The sequence below is a fragment of the Ranitomeya variabilis genome, chromosome 3 (genome assembly GCF_051348905.1).
Source record: "Ranitomeya variabilis isolate aRanVar5 chromosome 3, aRanVar5.hap1, whole genome shotgun sequence".
NCBI lineage: Eukaryota > Metazoa > Chordata > Amphibia > Anura > Dendrobatidae > Ranitomeya > Ranitomeya variabilis.
The window spans coordinates 758,691,754-758,714,548 of record NC_135234.1 but is presented as its reverse complement, the minus strand read 5'-3'; the positions used below and the strand labels follow the sequence as shown (position 1 = coordinate 758,714,548).

General features: G+C 44.1%; 1 protein-coding gene across 8 annotated transcripts in view; it reads right to left on the bottom strand.

Annotated features, from left to right (window-relative positions):
* TENM4 (teneurin transmembrane protein 4) overlaps nt 1-22,795 on the bottom strand; it is a 1,485,534-nt gene that overhangs the window by 24,673 nt on the left and 1,438,066 nt on the right. For 5 of the 8 annotated variants that reach the window (XM_077298663.1, XM_077298666.1, XM_077298668.1 and 2 more), the window contains 3 exons: nt 20,725-20,974; nt 19,926-19,946; nt 4,680-4,912 (listed from right to left, as the gene is read on the bottom strand). In XM_077298663.1, coding sequence (XP_077154778.1) covers nt 4,680-4,912; nt 19,926-19,946; nt 20,725-20,974 — 504 coding nt within the window. The remainder of the gene's footprint in view (nt 1-4,679; nt 4,913-19,925; nt 19,947-20,724; nt 20,975-22,795) is intronic. The other 3 variants (XM_077298665.1, XM_077298667.1, XM_077298670.1) reach the window with 1 other exon arrangement.

The window sequence follows — 22,795 nt, the reverse complement described above, 5'->3', positions numbered from 1 at the left end:
TCAATAGAAACCCATCCAGCATGGTCAATAGAAACCCATCCGCTACGGTCAATGGAAACCCATCCGCCACGGTCAATGGAAACCCATCCGCCACGGTCAATGGAAACCCATCCACCATGGTCAGTGGAAACCCATCCGCCATGGTCAATGGAAACCCATCCAGCACGGTCAATGAAAACCCATCCACCATGGTCAGTGAAAACCCATCTGCCACGGTCAGTGAAAACCCATCCGCCATAGTCAATGGAAACCCATCCGCCATGGTCAACGGAAACCCATCCAGCACGGTCAATGGAAACCCATCCGCCATGGTCAATGGAAACCCATCCAGCACGGTCAATGGAAACCCATACGCCACGGTCAACGGAAACCCATCCGCCACGGTCAATAGAAACCCATCCAGCACGGTCAATAGAAACCCATCCAGCACGGTTAATAGAAACCCATCCAGCACGGTCAATAGAAACCCATCCGCCATGGTCAGTGGAAACCCATCCGCCATGGTCAATGGAAACCCATCCAGCATGGTCAATGAAAACCCATCCACCATGGTCAATGGAAACCCATCTGCCACGGTCAGTGAAAACCCATCCGCCATAGTCAATGGAAACCCATCCGCCATGGTCAATGGAAACCCATCCAGCACGGTCAATGGAAACCCATACGCCACGGTCAACGGAAACCCATCCGCCACGGTCAATAGAAACCCATCCAGCACGGTCAATAGAAACCCATCCAGCACGGTTAATAGAAACCCATCCAGCACGGTCAATAGAAACTCATCCGCCATGGTCAGTGGAAACCCATCCGCCATGGTCAATGGAAACCCATCCAGCATGGTCAATGAAAACCCATCCACCATGGTCAATGGAAACCCATCTGCCACGGTCAGTGAAAACCCATCCGCCATAGTCAATGGAAACCCATACGGCACGGTCAATGGAAACCCATACGCCAGAGTCAATAGCAATCTTACATTATGGTCAATGGAAATCATATTTTATTGCCAATAAATATTATACATCGTAGTGAACGAAAGTCAATAGAAATCATAAACGATGGTAAATGGAAGTCAGTGGATATTACATGTGACAGTCTGACCATGGTGGATTACCATTTCACTATGTTGACTGTCATGTAATAAGACTGCAGTCATGCTCCTATGGTCCTCGCATGGCACAGATAGCGCTCTAGCCTTCCTCAGGTCAGGATTACCCATAATGCCCTCAATGAAGATACTAAGAATAAGACATCTACTCCTTCTCAATACTAAGCCATCTTCTCGATTCTGGTAGAAGTCTTAGTCACTCAATTACAGATGGACATGGCTTATCCCTTTAAGACCCCCCACTCCCTGAATGGAGAGGACAGCGCGTGTATGAAACTCTGATCAATGCTGAGAGTAAGATCGAGTCCAACATGAAGGTCTGGCTTCCAGGCTGTGGCGATTATGGTGCCCGGCGTGCAGAGCTGTGATTCTAATTAAACACCCAGGCGGCGGTGTGAAGCGCTGGGCCTCCATGTTGTCATGTGCCCCCCGCAAGACTCAAATAATCCACCGACACATTTTAGCAGCGTGTACAGAAGCAGCAGGAGGTCCCATGCGGCGGTGTTTTTTTTTTCTACATTTGCAGCTATCACTTGATAACTAATTTCTTCACGTTCCGAGCGACACGCGAGATATGTTACCAACATAGACATTAATGTAGAAAAGTCGCCCTCCCCGCGCAATTCATTAATCTCTCCGGGGGACAAATAGAAAGGATTTAACCCATAAAAAGGTGGAGTCTATGGAGCGCAATGACAAAATCGGCACCAGGGCGTCTTAAAGGGGTGGTTTCAAGTTTCTATAGAGTAACGGTGGATTCGCTAACCTCCCGTCCCAGCCCAGCGCCCAGTTTTCTACACTTTACTTTGTTTTCTATGCTTTTTTTTTTTTCAGCTTTAGGCACAAAGTAATACAAACTACAATTCCCATGAGCACATTGTGACATGGTGTGTGCTCTGCTCCTCCCACCAGACTCTTCCTCAGTCATTAGTGTTCCCTCTGCTGTGAGAACAGCGCCATCTAACTGTAAGGAGAGGGACGCGCACAGGAGAATAATGCATTATTTGCAGGATTCCTTTCTTTTCATACTTCCTTTCAGAAATAGCGCCACCTTTTCAACAGGTTGCGCCTGGTATTGCAATTCAGCTTGACTAAACTAAACAAAAAGTAAAGTTGCAATACCACGTACGACCTGTGGACTGGAGTGGCGTTGTTTCTGGAAAAGAGGAGCTATGTTTTTGTTTGGGTCGGGGTGCAGAGGAAGGCGATGATGGCCATAGTTTTGAGTAGCCTTTTCATGGAAGGGTTCAATAAGATTTTGGGACCAGATTGGAGATTAATGGAGATCGGTTATAGTACACAAACCTTTCCTGCAATCACTTAACCCATTCTTTGCCAACCATGTTTCCCCTGATGTCGCTGTATAATCCCTCGGTGCCCTAATTTGCGATCCTACAAAGCAGATGTTATGCGGCTGGAAAAATGATTTCCGAATTCCGGCCGTAAAAAAAAAAAAAAAGGTACAAAATCCTCCCAGAGTCACTTTACCGTCATCAGCTTTAGAACGCATTAGGGGACACATTTGCCTCCATTCCGGCCCTTTAAATAATGTGATAATTGGATTTATAAATTTACAAGGGGCTGGCGGACTAATAATTGCCCCGCGATGGATGATGAGTGACAACAGAACGGGGTCGGGGGAGATATCGAGTTCCTTAATCCACGAAAACTTAGGCTTGGTCTTTGGTTTACGGTTCACCGCGATGACAAAGGCGTGCGGATTTCTCTTCCTGAAAGCCATTCCCTTCGGATATAAAGATTTTGCGACGTCTAATTCTACATATGGTGGAGACATTTCGCCGTGGACGAGGATTACAATTGAATTATGAAAATGCAGCCGAGGTCTCATATGGCTCGATTTAAAAGCCACTTGTGGTTTGGGATTGATTGAAGGCAGGGAAGTTTCTTTTCTACTTTTTTATTTTTTTTTTCCGGTTTATGGTGCGTTGAGTATATCTTTTTTTTTATGTTAATCTAGGCCTCCCGGCATTTTTTGGTGGAAAAATTGGAACAAAGGGACAAACAAGGAATGAAATAAATCCTCCTCGCCCCGCTTGTGATATATGAAAGAGAGCGTTTTCAGAAATGCGAGCGAGCTCCTTCATGGGGAAAATTAGTCATTTACTATAACATTTCAATGCTTAAAGGAACCGATCATCAGGTCTAACTGCTTTTTAATTAATAGAGTTTAACAAAAAAACAAAAAACTTTTTAGTTTTGGTGGCATTGTAGCATACTTAGCCTCATAGCGTCAATACCAGACGACCTAAGAGTGGCGCTGTTTATGGACGAAAGCGGCCATGTTTTACTAAACTTGTACAACCCATAAAGGTTCGAAATTAGGACCTCAGAAAATGTTCTCCAGAAGAAAAACAGCATCTGACTACTTAGTCTAAGTGCTTTTCTTGTTTCTTACAATTTGGGAACTAAAGAGAAACGTAAATTGACCCTATTGTTTTTTTTGAGACACTTCAGCAGTTATGATGACAACTCCTTTAAGATAGAGCAACCATGCCCTTTAGTTAGGATGAAGATATTGAAAACCTCTCCTTTAACCCCCCCCCATACATATTAGATGGTTGCTGGTCGAGTGAAGATTTGGCAGATCAATATCTCTCCCGGGTCCCTCATACTCAGGTTGTCTGGGGCCGGCCGAGTGCTCCTTTGCTCCCTACAAGAGAGCTATGGTCAGAGATTGGCCACTGGAAATCAAACAACGCATCCTTCTTTCCACAGAAACATCATCGAGGAAGAATCTAGAGGCCACCATACAAATGACTCCCCTGACATACTTTAGTCTAATATGTATGAGGGCCTTAAGGTTATGTCACCAATATAAGACCAGTGAGGGTCCGACATTCCCACCACTCAGAAAATTGAAGTCAATGTGATCAAGAACGGGATGTGCTATTGTGGCACCATACAACACGAAATTCAGACAAGTAACTACAGCTCTAGGTAACAGCAGATCGGAGAGGGTACCCGATTGTCAGCCCTTCACTGATGTGATGTTAATGACCCATCCCTAAGGAAAGGCAAATAATATCTTACACCTGGAGTATCTCATAAGCGTTTTAGGGAATATGTCACTGCAGAACTCTCCTTTATAGACCCCCAACAACTCGAACATTAAAATTAAAAAAAATCCATTATTGGGACTTGGCCACCATCTCCAGAAAAGTGATAGTCACTGGCCCAATTAACCAATGGGAATAACAATTCGAGACCTCCCCAAGAACATGTAGATCAAGTGCTGTCACCCATAGACCAATCAATCAGTGACTTCAGTCTAGTTATCAAGTTCCTCTCGAGCAATAGTGGAAAATTTGTCACTCTTTTTCTCTCCAGTTGAGAGGACACAACCAAGACATGAGACATATGCACTTCTTCTAAGAATGAGACATGAACTTTTAAGGAACACTTGGACCTTATCACATCCAGGAGGAAGCCTCAAGATGTTTATCTCCAATATTCACCCATCTATCTCGAATTCACTTGTACGGAGGAGTCATAACCTGGTTTAAAGTGTTGACGGCCATTTTGCACTCATGGTTATCAACATTTCCTTTACCTCTAGGGTTGTTAAGAGAGGCTTCTATGGCTTTGCCTCCATCTCCACAGCGTGTGTCATCGAAGGGTAGACACTGGTCGCCGGTTCCTGCCACCACTTCGGAATTCTTAACGACGTCCTTCACAACTGTGGTTGACTTTATCCTGTAGACCCGTCGGCTGTTGGTGTCGGAGAGAAGGATGGCGCCAGTGACTGGGTCTGTAGCCAAGTAATATTTATGGGCCGGGCTGTGGCTGTAATTAAGGGAAGGAAACAAAGTAAGATGGTCACATCAGAGCTCCGCAACATCAAGGAAGACACAAGGTCGAGGAAAGGAGGCAAAAAGCTAAATGTGATTATCCAGGAACAACATGAACGAAAAAGACAAGGAATGGCAAATTAAAAAAAACAAAAACACAGAAATAAACTATTAAAAAGTCTATATGTGAGCCTAAAGCCACATTCAATAGCACAATGGGAAGCGGTCAACAGCCCAAACATCTGAAGCCTCGAAGATGAATCCCACTAGAATACTAAAAGAAATTCCTGAATACATCAACATGTTAAATCTGAAGACCTCTGCTTAACAAAGGTTGAACCCATAACATTTCTTCATCTTGGGGACCGTTAAATTATAAGCCAAGGCTCCTTATTCTCAAGTCCCCAATCTTTTCTTGAACAGCTGAGCAGAATCAAAGAATTCACCAAAAAGGTGCTTGGAATAAAAAGTAATTCTAACAGCAGAGGATAACGAAAATATATATTTTTTTAAAATCTTTATGCTCCTGAAATAATACTGACCCCTATGTACATGAAAATAAGTACTATACTACCGCTATGTACAAGAACATAACTACTATAATACTGCTCCTATGTACAAGAATATAACTACTATAATACTGCCCCTATGTACAAGAATATAACTACTATAATACTTCTCCTATGTACAAGAATATAACTACTATAATACTGCTCCCTATGTACGAGAATATAACTACTATAACACTGCTACTATGTACAAGAATATAACTACTATAATACTGCCCCTATGTACAAGAATATAACTACTATAATACTGCTCCTATGTACAAGAATATAACTACTATAACACTGCTCCTATGTACAAGAATATAACTACTATAATACTGCTCCTATGTACAAGAATATAACTACTATAACACTGCTCCTATGTACAAGAATATAACTACTATAATACTGCCCCTATGTACAAGAATGTAACTACTATAATACTGCTCCTATGTACAAGAATATAATTACTATAATACTGCTACTATGTACAAGAATATAACTACTATAATACTTCTCCTATGTACGAGAATATAACTACTATAATACTGTCCCTATGTACAAGAATATAACTACTATAATACTGCTCCCTATATACAAGAATATAACTACTATAATACTGCTCCTATGTACAAGAATATAACTACTATAATACTGCTCCTATGTACAAGAATATAACTAATATAATACTGCTCCTTTGTACAAGAATATAACTACTATAATACTGCTCCTATGTACAAGAATATAACTACTATAATACTGCCCCTATGTACGAGAATATAACTACTATAATACTGCCCCTATGTGCAAGAATATAACTACTATAATACTGCTCCTATGTACAAGAATATAATTACTATAATACTGCTACTATGTACAAGAATATAACTACTATAACACTGCTCCTATGTACAAGAAATAACTACTATAATACTGCTCCTATGTACAAGAATATAACTACTATAACACTGCTCCTATGTACAAGAATATAACTACTATAATACTGCCCCTATGTACAAGAATGTAACTACTATAATACTGCTCCTATGTACAAGAATATAATTACTATAATACTGCTCCTATGTACAAGAATATAACTACTATAATACTTCTCCTATGTACGAGAATATAACTACTATAATACTGCTCCTATGTACAAGAATATAACTAATATAATACTGCTCCCTATATACAAGAGTATAACTACTATAATACTGCTCCTATGTACAAGAATATAACTACTATAATACTGCTCCTATGTACAAGAATATAACTACTATAATACTGCTCCTATGTACAAGAATATAACTACTATAATACTGCCCCTATGTACGAGAATATAACTACTATAATACTGCCCCTATGTGCAAGAATATAACTACTATAATACTGCTACTATGTACAAGAATATAACTACTATAATACTACCCCATGTACAAGAATATAACTACTATAATACTGCCCCCTATATACAAGAATATAACTACTATAATACTGCCCCTATGTGCAAGAATATAACTACTATAATACTGCTCCTATATACAAGAATATAACTACTATAATACTTCTCCTATGTACGAGAATATAACTACTATAATACTGCTCCTATGTACAAGAATATAACTACTATAATACTTCTCCTATGTACGAGAATATAACTACTATAATACTGCTCCTATGTACAAGAATATAACTACTATAATACTGCTCCCTATATACAAGAATATAACTACTATAATACTGCTCCTATGTACAAGAATATAACTACTATAATACTGCTCCTATGTACAAGAATATAACTACTATAATACTGCCCCTATGTACGAGAATATAACTACTATAATACTGCCCCTATGTGCAAGAATATAACTACTATAATACTGCTACTATGTACAAGAATATAACTACTATAATACTACCCCTATGTACAAGAATATAACTACTATAATACTGCCCCCTATATACAAGAATATAACTACTATAATACTGCCCCTATGTGCAAGAATATAACTACTATAATACTGCTACTATGTACAAGAATATTACTACTATAATACTACCCCTATGTACAAGAATATTACTGCTATAATACAGCCCCTATGTACAAGAACATAACTACTATAATACCGCCCCTATGTACAAGAATATAACTACTATAATACTGCCCCTATGTACAAGAATATAACTACTATAATACTGCCCCTATGTACAAGAATATAACTACTATAATACTGCTATGTACAAGAATATAACTGCTAAAATACTATATGCATGTATAAGAATGTAAGTTTAAGAATTATTTTTGTTATGTAAATATATGATTGTTTACAATAGAAGCTATGATTGATCTCAGATTCTTTAGAAGGATCTGGATGGTCTAATTACAGTGTTTGTATAATTCCTTGATAAGATTAGATTATTCCGTCTGTTACGGAATATTTAGGATAATAGTGGCGGTATGGTTCTTATTTTGGAGACTTGGAAATATGTAGAGAAGGTGAGAATCTTGTGATCCGGCTCATTTACGTCGTCCATTTGAGGCGCACGTTGTGCTCCATTAGGAGGCAAATTGATACTGCTCTGTGCCCTGGATACCCCTCCCGGCGCACTGTAATTAACCCCTATAAGCCTGACTACAGACCTTCCCTACACAGAAGACTAAGCACCAAACAGGGCAGAGAAGGAGATGGGGAGAAGCTAAAATCTCAGATTTTCCATCTGTAACAAGCAGATTCTTGGCTTCATTATTATCTATTGTGACCTGTGCAAGTACGCGGTTTTAACAGCGCCGAAGATGAGGACACAGCGGTAACTTATCCAAAGATTGTGTATTATAACACAGTAATTTGAATGATTAAGGTACAAATTAAACAAGATTAGCAGATTATTAGAGACCAATAAAATGTTTTGCAATCTAAACCTAAAGTTACATAGTTACATAGTTACATAGTTATTAAGGTTGAAGGAAGACTGTAAGTCCATCTAGTTCAACCCATAGCCTAACCTAACATGCCCTAACATGTTGATCCAGGGGAAGGCAAAAAAACCCCATGTGGTAAGAGTAACTCCACCATGGGGAAAAAAATTCCTTCCCGACTCCACATACGGCAATCAGACTAGTTCCCTGGATCAACGCCTTATCAAGGAATCTAGTGTATATACCCTGTAACATTATACTTTTCCAGAAAGGTATCCAGTCCCCTCTTAAATTTAATTAATGAATCACTCATTACAACAAGCTTCTGGATAGAAGCGCCCCTAATGGGAGTCAATGCTAAAGTTCTGGTCCCGTGTACCGTACTTAGGCCCTTCACGTTGCGGATCTCACAAATGTCCCTCTAACACATCCGTCCTGCTACAGGTCCAGATCCCGACTCTTCCCTTTCACTGCCCTCCTTGGCCTTTTATAATTACTCTGTCACAGCTACCACCTGACCTGGTGTCTCCTCCAATCTCTTCCCTCAGGGAACATGTACTTCACTTTTCAGTTCCAACTAATGTAATTCTTTCTGCTTTCTCTTTTCCTATCTTTGGTCAGCAGATGGCAGTGTTCGCTTGCAGACACTTAGGTGCATTAATTGCGTGCGTCTTCTCACTTGTCCATTTCCTAATGAGTCACCCCGCCATGGGGTACCCGGTACCGGGTCCGGTGTTCACAGGGAGATGTCATGGTGGCGACCCGGTCCGTGGCCCTGGGCGCCCATGTAAAAGGGGAAAGTCTTTAAAAGGGATTAGGTGAATAGAGTTTATGTTCGTGACACCACCTGTGGTATTCGGTCAGGGTGACCGGCGCTGCTTTAAGGGGTCCTCTGGGGTGATGTTATGGCAGCTAGATGGTATACCTTCCCACAGGTGAAGTGTATCCCCAGGGCTTCCCGTTGTGTAGATGGGAGATGGTGACTGGCGCAGTAAAGAACGAGGACACAGGTTTGCAGTCTCTTTACCTAATTTACTGAAGACTTCAGGCAGCCACAGTCCAGGGCACCAGATCACAGGGTAGACAGGGTCCGGCCAGCTTGGAAGTGAATCCAGAGTCCCATTTACCAGGTGGAGTTAAAATCCTTCCTCTAGCGCGGTGGTGTTGTAGTCCCTTACTGCCTATGGCTTCAGATAAGGTCCTCACAGTTCTTCTCTGTCCCCATATAGGATAGGACAATACCTGCATGACAGGTAACTCGAGCCTTTTTACAGAGACTACCTGAGTCTCAGGTGTGTGTGGCGGACAGGTAACTTGCAGATCAGCTGTCCTGCCGGTCTCTGATGTAAGTCGTAGAGTCCCTTATAATCTCGGTGGTCCGGCTACCGGTTATCTGTGCCTCAGAGGGAGGCAGCCTTCTCTTAGCTGGTCTCCCCTGATGTTACTCTCCTGTGCTTCGCTCTCCTGCACGCTCACTGAACAATGTTCAGCTTTCTGTATGTCTCTTTCCAGGAGCTGTAGTACTTCAGACTACACGGCCCCTTCAGACCTTCTGACACTCCATGTCGGTCTGCTCTCTTCTGTCTCTAACTCTCTGATCTCGCTTTCCCTCCAAACCACAATATATATATAGGGGAGTCACCTAGGAATAGGATCAAAAGCTCCCCCTTGTGGCCTGGAGTGTGAACATGTTGTGTGCATTGTGATTACCTAATAAAAGATATCCTTCGTTGCTTCCAAACGTAACATCACTCTCCCTGTTAGGAAAGCAATGCTACTGTGATGACCAGGACTCTGGGGCACCACACTTACACTTGCATTGTATTACAGCACCAAACATGCAAGAATGTTCTCTCTGCACCTTTAGCAGGACGCCCTGCAGCTCCCCCTCCACCCCCCCCCTCAATATTTCTGTCACCGTATTAGGCCAGAAGATGACCAGAATCCATGCTGATCCATAATGAAAGGTGGCAAAGTGCTCCACTGAACCCAATACACTTCGGACAAAGTCGCTGACTGTACGGTAGCACAAGTGTTGTGAATTTGGATTCTGGGCTCCCCCGGTGGCTACTGGTGGAATTGAACTTGTGACATCATCTTCCCTGTTCACCTGTTCTGATTCGATCTGGGTGTCGCTATATAACCTGGCTTCTCTGTTAGATGCTTGCCGGTCAACAATGTTATCAGAAGCCTCTCTGTGCTTGTTCCTGCTCCCAGACATCTACTAGATAAGTTGGACATTCGTCCATGTTTTGTTTTTGTATTTTGGTTCCAGTTCACAGCTGCAGTTTCGTTACTGTGTCTGGAAAGCTCTTGTTGATCAGGAATTGCCACTCTGGTATTATGAGTTAATGCCAGAGTCCTAAAGTAATTTCTGGATGTGTTTTGTTAGGGTTTTCTACTGACCATGAAAGTATGCTTTCTGTCTTCTGCTATCTAGAAAGCGGACCTCAAATTTGCTAAAACTATTTTCCTGCTGCGTTTGTTGTTTCATCTCATATCACCGCCAATATATGTGGGGGGCTTCTGTCTCCTTTTTGGGCATTTCTCTAGAGGTGAGTCAGGTCTTATATTTCCCTCTGCTAGCATTATTTAGTTCTCCGGCCGGCGCTGGGCATATAGGGATAAAAAGTAGGACATGCTACCTGGCTACTTCTAGATGATGCGGTAGGTTTAGTTCATGGTCAGTACAGTTACATCTTCCAAGAGCTTGTTCCTATTGAGGCTTATGCTAGTTCTCTGGCCATGGAGATCATGACAGTTTGACCGGCCCACTAAAGGGTTAAAATCCTTGGCTGAGAAAGGAGAGAAATAAGAAGTCTGCTGAAAATTTTTTTTTTTTTTTTTTTTTTTTTTTCTCTAGTAGTTAGTGTGCTCTTAATTGGATCACTTGTCAGTCTGTCTATGCTGCAGTCTTTCTTTTTTTTCTCTCTCCTTCTAATCTTTGAATGGCTCTATGTTCACCTGTCTATAATGGATCTACAGAGTGTAACTGCAGGTTTGAATAATCTCGCCACGAAAGTACAAAGTTTGCAAGATTTTGTGGTTCATGCTCCGGTATCAGAGCCGAGAATTCCTTTGCCGGAATTCTTCTCAGGGAATAGATCTAGCTTTCAGAATTTTAGAAATAATTGTAAGTTATTTTTGTCCCTGAAATCTCGTTCTGCTGGAGACCCTGCACAGCAGGTTGGGATTGTGATTTCCTTGCTCCGCGGCGACCCTCAAGATTGGGCTTTTGCATTGGCACCAGGGGATCCTGCGTTGCGCAATGTGGATGCGTTTTTTCTGGCCTTGGGCTTGCTTTATGAGGAACCTCATTTGGAACTTCAGGCAGAAAAAACTTTGATGTCCCTATCGCAGGGGCAAGATGAAGCTGAAATTTACTGCCAAAGATTCCGTAAATGGTCTGTGCTTACTCAGTGGAATGAGTGTGCCTTGGCGGCTACTTTCAGAGAGGGTCTTTCTGATGCCATTAAGGATGTTATGGTGGGGTTCCCTGTGCCTGCAAGTCTGAATGAGTCCATGACAATGGCCATTCAGATCGATAGGCGTCTGCGGGAGCGCAAACCAGTGCACCATCTGGCGGTGTCCACTGAGAAGACGCCAGAAAACATGCAGTGTGATAGAATTCTGTCCAGAAGCGAGCGGCAGAATTTTAGACGGAAAAATGGGTTGTGTTTCTATTGTGGGGATTCTACTCATGTTATATCAGCATGCTCTAAGCGTACTAAAAAGCTTGATAAATCCGTTCCCATTGGCACTTTACAGTCTAAATTTATTTTGTCTGTGACCCTGATTTGCTCTTTGTCATCTATTACTACGGACGCCTATATCGACTCTGGCGCCGCTTTGAGTCTTATGGATTGGTCCTTTGCCAATCGTTGTGGGTATGATTTAGAGCCTTTGGAGACTCTTATTCCTCTGAAGGGGATTGACTCCACCCCATTGGCTAATAATAAACCACAATTCTGGACACAAGTGACTATGTGTATTAATCCGGATCACCAGGAGACTATTCGTTTTCTGGTGCTGTATAATCTACATGATGATTTGGTGCTAGGATTGCCATGGCTGCAGTCTCACAACCCAGTCCTTGACTGGAGAGCTATGTCTGTGTTGAGCTGGGGATGTAAGGGGACTCATGGGGACGTACCTTTGGTGTCCATTTCATCATCTATTCCCTCTGAAATCCCTGAGTTCCTGTCTGATTATCGTGACGTCTTTGAAGAACCCAAGCTGGGTTCGCTACCTCCGCACCGTGAGTGCGATTGTGCTATAGATTTAATTCCGGGTAGTAAATACCCAAAGGGTCGTTTATTTAATCTGTCTGTGCCTGAACATACTGCTATGCGAGAATATATAAAGGAGTCCTTGGAAAAGGGACATATTCGTCCATCGTCATCTCCCTTAGGAGCCGGTTTTTTCTTTGTGTCAAAAAAAGACGGCTCTTTGAGACCATGTATTGATTATCGGCTTTTGAATAAAATCACGGTTAAATATCAATACCCATTGCCGTTGCTGACTGATTTGTTTGCTCGCATAAAGGGGGCCAAGTGGTTCTCTAAGATTGATCTCCGTGGGGCGTATAATTTGGTGCGGATCAGGCAGGGGGATGAGTGGAAAACCGCATTTAATACGCCCGAGGGCCACTTTGAGTATTTGGTGATGCCTTTTGGTCTTTCTAATGCCCCTTCAGTCTTCCAGTCCTTTATGCATGATATTTTCCGCGATTTTTTGGATAAATTTATGATAGTGTATCTGGATGATATTCTGATTTTTTCGGATGATTGGGACTCTCATGTCCGGCAAGTTAAGAGGGTTTTTCAGGTTTTGCGGTCTAATTCTCTGTGTGTCAAGGGTTCTAAGTGCGTTTTTGGGGTTCAGAGAATTTCCTTTTTGGGATATATTTTTTCTCCCTCTTCCATTGAGATGGATCCTGTCAAGGTTCAAGCTATTTGTGATTGGACGCAGCCCTCTTCTCTTAAAAGTCTTCAGAAATTTTTGGGCTTTGCCAACTTTTATCGTCGATTTATTTCTGGTTTTTCGGATGTCGTTAAGCCATTGACCGATTTGACTAGACAGGGTGCTGATGTTGCTAATTGGTCCCCTGATGCTGTGGAGGCCTTTCAGGAGCTTAAGCGCCGTTTTTCTTCTGCCCCTGTGTTGCGTCAGCCTGATGTGACTCTTCCTTTTCAGGTTGAGGTCGACGCTTCTGAGATCGGGGCTGGGGCAGTGTTGTCGCAGAAAAGTTCTGACTGCGCCGTGATGAGGCCTTGTGCCTTCTTTTCCCGTAAATTTTCGCCCGCTGAGCGGAATTATGATGTTGGGAATCGGGAGCTTTTGGCCATGAAGTGGGCGTTTGAGGAGTGGCGCCATTGGCTCGAGGGGGCCAGACATCAGGTGGTGGTATTGACTGACCACAAAAATTTGATCTATCTTGAGACCGCCAGGCGCCTGAATCCTAGACAGGCGCGCTGGTCATTATTTTTCTCTCGGTTTAATTTTGTGGTATCGTACCTACCGGGTTCTAAGAATGTTAAGGCGGATGCCCTTTCTAGGAGTTTTGAGCCTGATTCACCCGGCAACTCTGACCCCACAGGTATTCTTAAGGAGGGAGTTATCTTGTCAGCCGTTTCTCCAGACCTGCGGCGGGCCTTGCAGGAGTTTCAGGCGGATAGACCGGATCGTTGTCCGCCTGATAGGTTGTTTGTTCCTGATGATTGGACCAGTAGAGTCATCTCTGAGGTACATTCTTCTGCATTGGCAGGTCATCCTGGAATTTTTGGTACCAGGGATTTGGTGGCAAGATCCTTCTGGTGGCCTTCCCTGTCACGAGATGTGCGAGGCTTTGTGCAGTCTTGTGACGTTTGTGCTCGGGCCAAGCCTTGTTGTTCTCGGGCTAGTGGATTATTGTTGCCCTTGCCTATTCCTAAGAGGCCTTGGACACACATCTCGATGGATTTTATTTCAGATCTGCCTGTTTCTCAGAAGATGTCTGTCATCTGGGTGGTGTGTGACCGTTTTTCTAAGATGGTCCATTTGGTTCCCCTGCCCAAATTGCCTTCTTCTTCCGAGTTGGTGCCCCTGTTTTTTCAAAATGTTGTTCGTTTGCATGGTATTCCTGAGAATATCGTTTCTGACAGAGGAACCCAATTTGTGTCTAGATTTTGGCGGGCATTCTGTGCTAGGATGGGCATAGATTTGTCTTTTTCGTCTGCTTTTCACCCTCAGACTAATGGCCAGACCGAGCGGACTAATCAGACCCTGGAGACATATCTGAGGTGTTTTGTGTCTGCTGACCAGGATGATTGGGTTGCTTTTTTGCCATTGGCGGAGTTCGCCCTCAATAATCGGGCCAGCTCTGCCACTTTGGTGTCCCCGTTTTTCTGTAATTCGGGGTTCCACCCTCGATTTTCCTCCGGTCAGATGGAATCCTCGGATTGTCCTGGAGTGGATGCGGTGGTGGAGAGATTGCATCATATCTGGGGGCAGGTGATGGACAATTTAAAGTTGTCCCAGGAGAAGACTCAGCTTTTTGCCAACCGTCACCGTCGTGTTGGTCCTCGGCTTTGTGTTGGAGATTTGGTGTGGTTGTCTTCTCGTTTTGTCCCTATGAGGGTCTCATCTCCTAAGTTTAAGCCTCGGTTCATCGGTCCGTATAAAATATTGGAGATTCTTAACCCTGTTTCCTTCCGTTTGGACCTCCCTGCATCCTTTTCTATTCATAACGTTTTTCATCGGTCGTTATTGCGCAGGTATGAGGCACCGGTTGTGCCTTCCGTTGAGCCTCCTGCTCCGGTGTTGGTTGAGGGTGAGTTGGAGTACGTTGTGGAAAAAATCCTAGACTCCCGTGTTTCCAGACGGAGACTCCAGTATCTGGTCAAGTGGAAGGGATACGGCCAGGAGGATAATTCTTGGGTCACTGCATCTGATGTTCATGCCTCTGATCTGGTTCGTGCCTTTCATAGGGCCCATCCTGATCGCCCTGGTGGTTCTGGTGAGGGTTCGGTGCCCCCTCCTTGAGGGGGGGGTACTGTTGTGAATTTGGATTCTGGGCTCCCCCGGTGGCTACTGGTGGAATTGAACTTGTGACATCATCTTCCCTGTTCACCTGTTCTGATTCGATCTGGGTGTCGCTATATAACCTGGCTTCTCTGTTAGATGCTTGCCGGTCAACAATGTTATCAGAAGCCTCTCTGTGCTTGTTCCTGCTCCCAGACATCTACTAGATAAGTTGGACATTCGTCCATGTTTTGTTTTTGTATTTTGGTTCCAGTTCACAGCTGCAGTTTCGTTACTGTGTCTGGAAAGCTCTTGTTGATCAGGAATTGCCACTCTGGTATTATGAGTTAATGCCAGAGTCCTAAAGTAATTTCTGGATGTGTTTTGTTAGGGTTTTCTACTGACCATGAAAGTATGCTTTCTGTCTTCTGCTATCTAGAAAGCGGACCTCAAATTTGCTAAAACTATTTTCCTGCTGCGTTTGTTGTTTCATCTCATATCACCGCCAATATATGTGGGGGGCTTCTGTCTCCTTTTTGGGCATTTCTCTAGAGGTGAGTCAGGTCTTATATTTCCCTCTGCTAGCATTATTTAGTTCTCCGGCCGGCGCTGGGCATATAGGGATAAAAAGTAGGACATGCTACCTGGCTACTTCTAGATGATGCGGTAGGTTTAGTTCATGGTCAGTACAGTTACATCTTCCAAGAGCTTGTTCCTATTGAGGCTTATGCTAGTTCTCTGGCCATGGAGATCATGACACACAAGTTTGTTACAATGAGTCACTTTAAGCAGCAACGGGCTGAGCCATTTCTGAGGGGCATGAAACTGAGCATTTTCTTAGAGGACACGAGGATGCAGAGTTTCTTGGGGACATAGAACTGCACAATTTTCTGAGGTGCATGGGAAAGAGCAATTTCTTCTAGAATATGTGGCTGCACACTTTCATAGGAGGTGAGGGCTCACCAGTCTAGCTGTCGTTTCTTGTAGCGCACCACGCTGAACCGCTTCTTGCAGCGCACCACGCTGAACCGCTTTTTGTAGCGCACCACGCTCAACTGCTTCTTGTAGCGCACCACGCTGAACCGCTTCTTGCAGCGCACCACGTGAACCGCTTCTTGCAGCGCACCACGCTCAACTGCTTCTTGTAGCGCACCACGCTCAACTGCTTCTTGTAGCGCACCACGCTCAACCGCTTTTTGTAGCGCACCACGCTGAACCGCTTCTTGTAGCGCCCCAAGCTGAACCGCTTCTTGTAGCGCACCACGCTCAACTGCTTCTTGTAGCGCACCACGCTCAACCGCTTCTTGCAGCGCACCACGCTCAACTGCTTCTTGTAGCGCACCACGCTCAACTGCTTCTTGTAGCGCACCACGCTCAACCGCTTTTTGTAGCGCACCACGCTGAACCGCTTCTTGTAGCGCCCCAAGCTGAACCGCTTCTTGTAGCGCACCATGCTGAACCGCTTTTTGTAGCGCATCACGCTGAACCGCTTCTTGCAGTGCACCATGCTGAACCGCTTCTTGTAGCGCACCACGCTGAACCACTTCTTGCAGTGCACCACGCTGAACCACTTCTTGTAGAGCACCACGCTGGACTGCTTCTCGCAGCGCAACATGCTAAACTGCTTCTTGCAGCGCACCACGCTGAACTTCTTCTTGCAGCGCACCACGCTGAACCGCTTCTTGTTGAGCACGACGCTGCACTGCTTCTTGTAGCGCACGACGTTGCACCGCTTCTTTTAGCGCACGACGCTGCACCGCTTCTTGTAGCGCACGACGCTGCACCGCTTCTTGTAGCGCACGACGCTGCACTGCTTCTTGTAGCGCACGACGCTGCACCACTTCTTGTAGCGCATGACGCTGCATCGCTTCTTGAAGCAATAACGGATACATCACTACTTGGAGGTATGTATTGTACCATTCATGGGTGGCCATGGCGCTGTTACATTGAGTTGGGTCTGGAGCTGCATTCAAAGTCCCTTATATGTGGTCAGAGCCGCCCTCTACTCTATACAAAACACTGTTACAAACCCTCAGCTGAAATAGGTTTTTCAGCTTTAAAACAAACATTGTTTCCATTCACTGACAAGCATAAATCTTACAAACGTTGACCTACTGAATAAAGACTTGATGACCCCCTTTTACTCTTCTCCTTAATCGTAATGGGGGAATTTCTTTTAATAAAATGTCACTAATTAACGCCAAGGAGAACGATTGTGCCGTCCGGGCAGCTAATCATGATTGGTGGAATCTCGTGGACTAACGAGCAGGAAATATTATATCTGGATTACTCCCTGAATAAACTGCGCAGGAGCTAATTAACCATGAAAGACACAATGCTACAACGGGTCTAATATCGCAGCTCATTGCCGGCAACGTGAGGAGCGAAACGGCCATCCATCACGTCTTACAGTATGTATCAAGACGAGCCAGGAAATTAGCCAAGCAGCCCTCCTCTTAAAGTGAAGATTTCAGCAGCGAGGAGTCTGGGTGACACATTCCCCCCATCCATCTTCTCTATGCACGATGGCATGCAGAAAACCAAGCTCACCAGCCACGCCAAGATGAATGGATGGCAATGTCTGTCACTGATTAACGGTGCCAGGTTCAATCTCTGCTAAAACCATTAGATTCCAATTTAAAGGCACATTATGCTGAAAAATGACTGGTGCAATAAATGGCACCGGCTTTGTATGGCAATTATATGCAAGAAGGAAACAAGATTCTTAGATAATGGTCAATAGAGATTTTTTTCCTAGTTTTCTGGCCCATAGATGGCACTGGATCATAAATGTTTTTAATGATAACAAAAGGAGCCATTTTAAGGAAGATATCTTGGGAAGTACACTGTAGAGCCCTGCTCCTCTTAACTGAGTGCCTATTCTTTAGAGCCATGTGCCTCTTCATTAAATCCCTACTCTTTACCACCCTGTTCCTCTTGACCAAATCCCTGCTCTTTAGGGCCCTGTTCCTCTTCACTAAGTCCCTGCTCTTTAGAGGCCTGTTACTCTTGACCAAGTCCCTGCTCTTTAGAGCCCTGTTCCTCTTGACCAAGTCCCCGCTCTTTAGAGCCCTGTTCCTCTTCACCAAGTCCCTGCTCTTTAGAGCCCTCTTCCTCTTGACCAAGTCCCTGCTCTTTGGAGCCCTGTTCCTCTTGACCAAGTCCCTGCTCTTTAGAGGCCTGTTCCTCTTCACCAAGTCCCTGCTCTTTAGAGCCCTCTTCCTCTTCACCAAGTCCCTGCTCTTTAGAGCCCTCTTCCTCTTGACCAAGTCCCTGCTCTTTGGAGCCCTGTTCCGTTTGACCAAGTCCCTGCTCTTTAGAGCCCTGTTCCTCTTGACCAAGTCCCTGCTCTTTGGAGCCCTGTTCCTCTTGATCACGTCCCTGCTCTTTAGAGCCCTGTTCCTCTTGACCAAGTCCCTGCTCTTTAGGGCCCTGTTCCTCTTCACCAAGTCCCTGCTCTTTAGAGCCCTCTTCCTCTTGACCAAGTCCCTGCTCTTTGGAGCCCTGTTCCGTTTGACCAAGTCCCTGCTCTTTAGAGCCCTGTTCCTCTTGACCAAGTCCCTGCTCGTTAGAGCCCTCTTCCTCTTGACCAAGTCCCTGCTCTTTGGAGCCCTGTTCCTCTTGACCAAGTCCCTGCTCTTTAGAGCCCTGTTCCTCTTGGCCAAGTCCTGCTCTTTACAGCCCTTGAACCAGACCCTAAATTTTAGAGCCTTGTTCTTTTTGACTAAGTCCCTATTCTTTAGAGTCATGTTCCTCTTTACTAAATCCCTATTCTTTAAAGCCCTGTTCTTGACTAAGTCCCTACTATTTAGAGCCCTGTTCCTCTTTCTCCAAGTCTTACTGTTTAGAGGCTTTTATGTCTATTCAAGGGAAATTCCATCTTAAAAGGGGTTTTCTGGAGCTGATCACATGGGGCCCCCCTGGTAGGACCACCCATGATTACTTAAGTTTCAGGTGAAAATTGGGTGTCAGCTGTTTGTAGCATCTCTCCACTCTTATGAATAGGCCAACCTAAAAGGGGCAAATATAAATGGTGCAGAGGTCAAATAGTCAACCCCCTTTAGATGCCTTCAGACAAATATGTAAGAAAATGGGAAACTTGAGCACTCCATCCCACAATTCCCATTATGTGCCACTGCTCTAAAGTGACCCCAGCCCCTTCGTCACTGCTCATAAATTTTCAGTCTGTTCACTGTTGAGTCCCCTTTTTGTAATCCGTGAGCAACAAGAAGGACACTAGGTCGTAATCGATGGCCATTCTGAACCCTTTTATGAAATCAGTTAAGTTGATGGTTCGTAGTAGAACTTTTAGAAATTAAATTAATGGAGAATTCCCCTTTAAGAGCAAAAAAAAAAAAAAGGGTATAAAATAGATAACTAATAGATATATAAACAAAGAAAAAGAAACACAAGCGGCAAGTAGGTTTGATCAGCAAATTAACAATGACTGGTCGATTCCTAATGAGACCCCCTTAAAGGGGCCCACAATAAAGGGGAGCGGCTTTACAATAGGATGGCACGGAGAGCTGAGGAGCTATTACCTGTGTCTGAAATCCTTATTTCTGAAGAGAAGACAAGAGGGACAGAGAGAAAAGCAAGTGTTAGTAAAAGATGCAGGAAAGTAAAGAGGTTAATTTAACAAGCGGAGAGAATAGAACTCAACACATGGAGAAGAGCTGAATTTGCCAGGGAAGTCATTTTTTGTGCATGGTTATAACCCACTGGGTTGAGAGAAGTCAGTGGGTTATCCAGCAGACCTATGCAAAAAAAATAAATAAAAAAACACATTCTACCCAATGAAAAACTCAGCTCTGCATTTGCACATTTTGTTTAAAATGGTTTTTTTTTCAATATTAATTTTTGCTATAAATTGGGCCATTAGGGGGCACTGGTTAGCGGTCATGATTGAAAAAGAAAGAGACCAGGAAAAGTCACCGTTGACTAAGCTTAACATAAAAGCCAAAAAAATGGAAACTGCTCCTGTGTTCAATATACCCTCTATAGGAACCAGCGTATAATAAATATGGCTGAAAAATTATATTCACTACTATTGGGCAGGGCCAGCGTGGCACTAAATGGAGGACCACCTCTACTGAGAGGGTCATCTCCACCTGAAATCCTCTTTTATAAAGGAAGTTATGAATTTCCAACGATCAGTTGGGATCAGGAAAAGTTGTGGCCAGCCTTAGATTTTCCCTGCAGCGGCCACTACAGGTAAAAGGAGGTATTACACAGCGCCTCTTCAAATGAATAGACTGGGTCTTCCAAACTGAGAGCGGTAAAGGTTTTTTAGGGACAAAATAATAAAGTGACCCCCTTTGTGAGGTCTACTCTAAATACCTGAGCTCCAGGATGTTTGTGACATTGCCAGAGGGGAAGATTCTTCGGATGTAGTTAAAGTCTCCAACATAAAGGCTTCCGTCAGGGCCACAAGTTAGGGCCACTGGTGCCAAAAGTTTGTTACCATCTGCCAAGCCATTGCAGCTAGGACAGGAGATACTTCGGCGGCGCCCGTTGCCCATGGTGCTTCCGATCACGGCCGGCTGCTGGGAAATGAACTGATTTTCTCCGTTGCCTTTGTGCAGGATACCTGATCCCAAAAAGAAGAAACTGGTTACTCTTCTTACATTCATACATTGAATATAGGAAATATGAGGTGATCTTTCACTTTAAGGGGATTACCGCCTAAATAAGCAAAATGCAAATAAGAGGGAGGAAACATGTGCCTTTATAAAGGGACACTACATCTAAATTCTGTGTTTTCTCAATTTGCCTCACTATAGGTGAATGCAGACTTTGTTCCCTGTAACCAGACAGAATTCGAAGAGTCAGAATCCAAATTTTTTTTTTCAAAATATATTTAAAGAGTAACATTTTTATTTAATAAAATAATAGTACACATGAAAATAAGCAACTTTATAATATATTTAATCATAGAAAGCCACTTCTTTCTTCTCCTGGACTGATTTTTCAGTCTCCTTTAATTGGTAAAATCTGTATTTAATGAAGGCAGGAGCTATAGAAACACACAGACATTCTAGGGAGGAGCTAAAGGAACACACAGATATTCTAGGGAGGAGCTAGAGGAACACAGACATTCTAGGGAGGAGCTAGAGGAACACACGCATTCTAGGGAGGAGCTAGAGGAACACACAGACATTCTAGGGAGGAGCTAGAGGAACACAGACATTCTAGGGGGGAGCTAGAGGAACACAGACATTCTAGGGAGGAGCTAGAGGAACACAGACATTCTAGGGAGGAGCTAGAGGAACACAGACATTCTAGGGAGGAGCTAGAGGAACACATACATTCTAGGGAGGAGCTAGAGGAACACAGACATTCTAGGGAGGAGCTAGAGGAACACAGACATTCTAGGGAGGAGCTAGAGGAACACAGACATTCTAGGGAGGAGCTAGAGGAACACAGACATTCTAGGGAGGAGCTAGAGGAACACACAGACATTCTAGGGAGGAGCTAGAGGAAAACAGACATTCTGGGAGGGTCCTTATCCATTTTTAGATTCGTGGCAGCTCTGGATCCACTCAGTTCTAAATGTTGCTTTTTCCTTTCAGGACCATCGGTGGGGTTAATGTCAGTTTCCCCCCCTCCACTGGCAATCTGGTGTAACTGCAGGGCTGTTGGGTCAGCTGATGTGGTGGTGACTCCCACCATCCTTTAAATAATTACCTGATGCATCAGCTGACTGTTGGTGATAGAGTTTCTCTGGAAACCAGCTGATGTGTGATGACCTCTCTGGTGCCAGTGTGTATCAGCTGTTTGAGGTCCTGGTGTCGTATCCTATGCTGAGTGGAGTCCGGCTTCAGTGTCATATGTGGAGTGGAGCTAGGCAGCTGAGTCTGGAAGCTAAGTGTGGTGTTTTTTCCTCGTCCTTCTAGTATTTGTCACTACCCTCTGTGTGGTACCATCTGCAGTGGTGAGGCTAGAGCTCCTTGCCGGCCAGTGCACTAGTCAGGGGGGTGTGAGGTGACAACTAGGGACGAGGTTTCTGACGGCGGTGGGGGGGGGAAGGACCCACTTAGGGTGTTATGGGAGTGCAGGGACAGGCTCAGGGTTGAACAGGCGGTGACCATTCCTTCATTTCCATATTGATAGGGCCTCCATTCCTCCTTTTCCATCCTGTTGGGAGTTTGTTGTGCTGCCCGCTTACCGACCCCGTTGTGTCGCAATACATATTGTGACAGGGAGCTAGAGGAACACACATTCTAGGAAGGAGCTAGGGGAACACAGACATTTTAGGGAGAAGCTTGAGGAACACACAGACATTGTAGGGAGGAGCTAGAGGAACACACAGATATTCTAGGGAGGAGCTAGAGGAACACAGACATTCTAGGGAGGAGCTAGAGGAACACAGACATTCTAGGGAGGAGCTAGAGGAACACAGACATTCTAG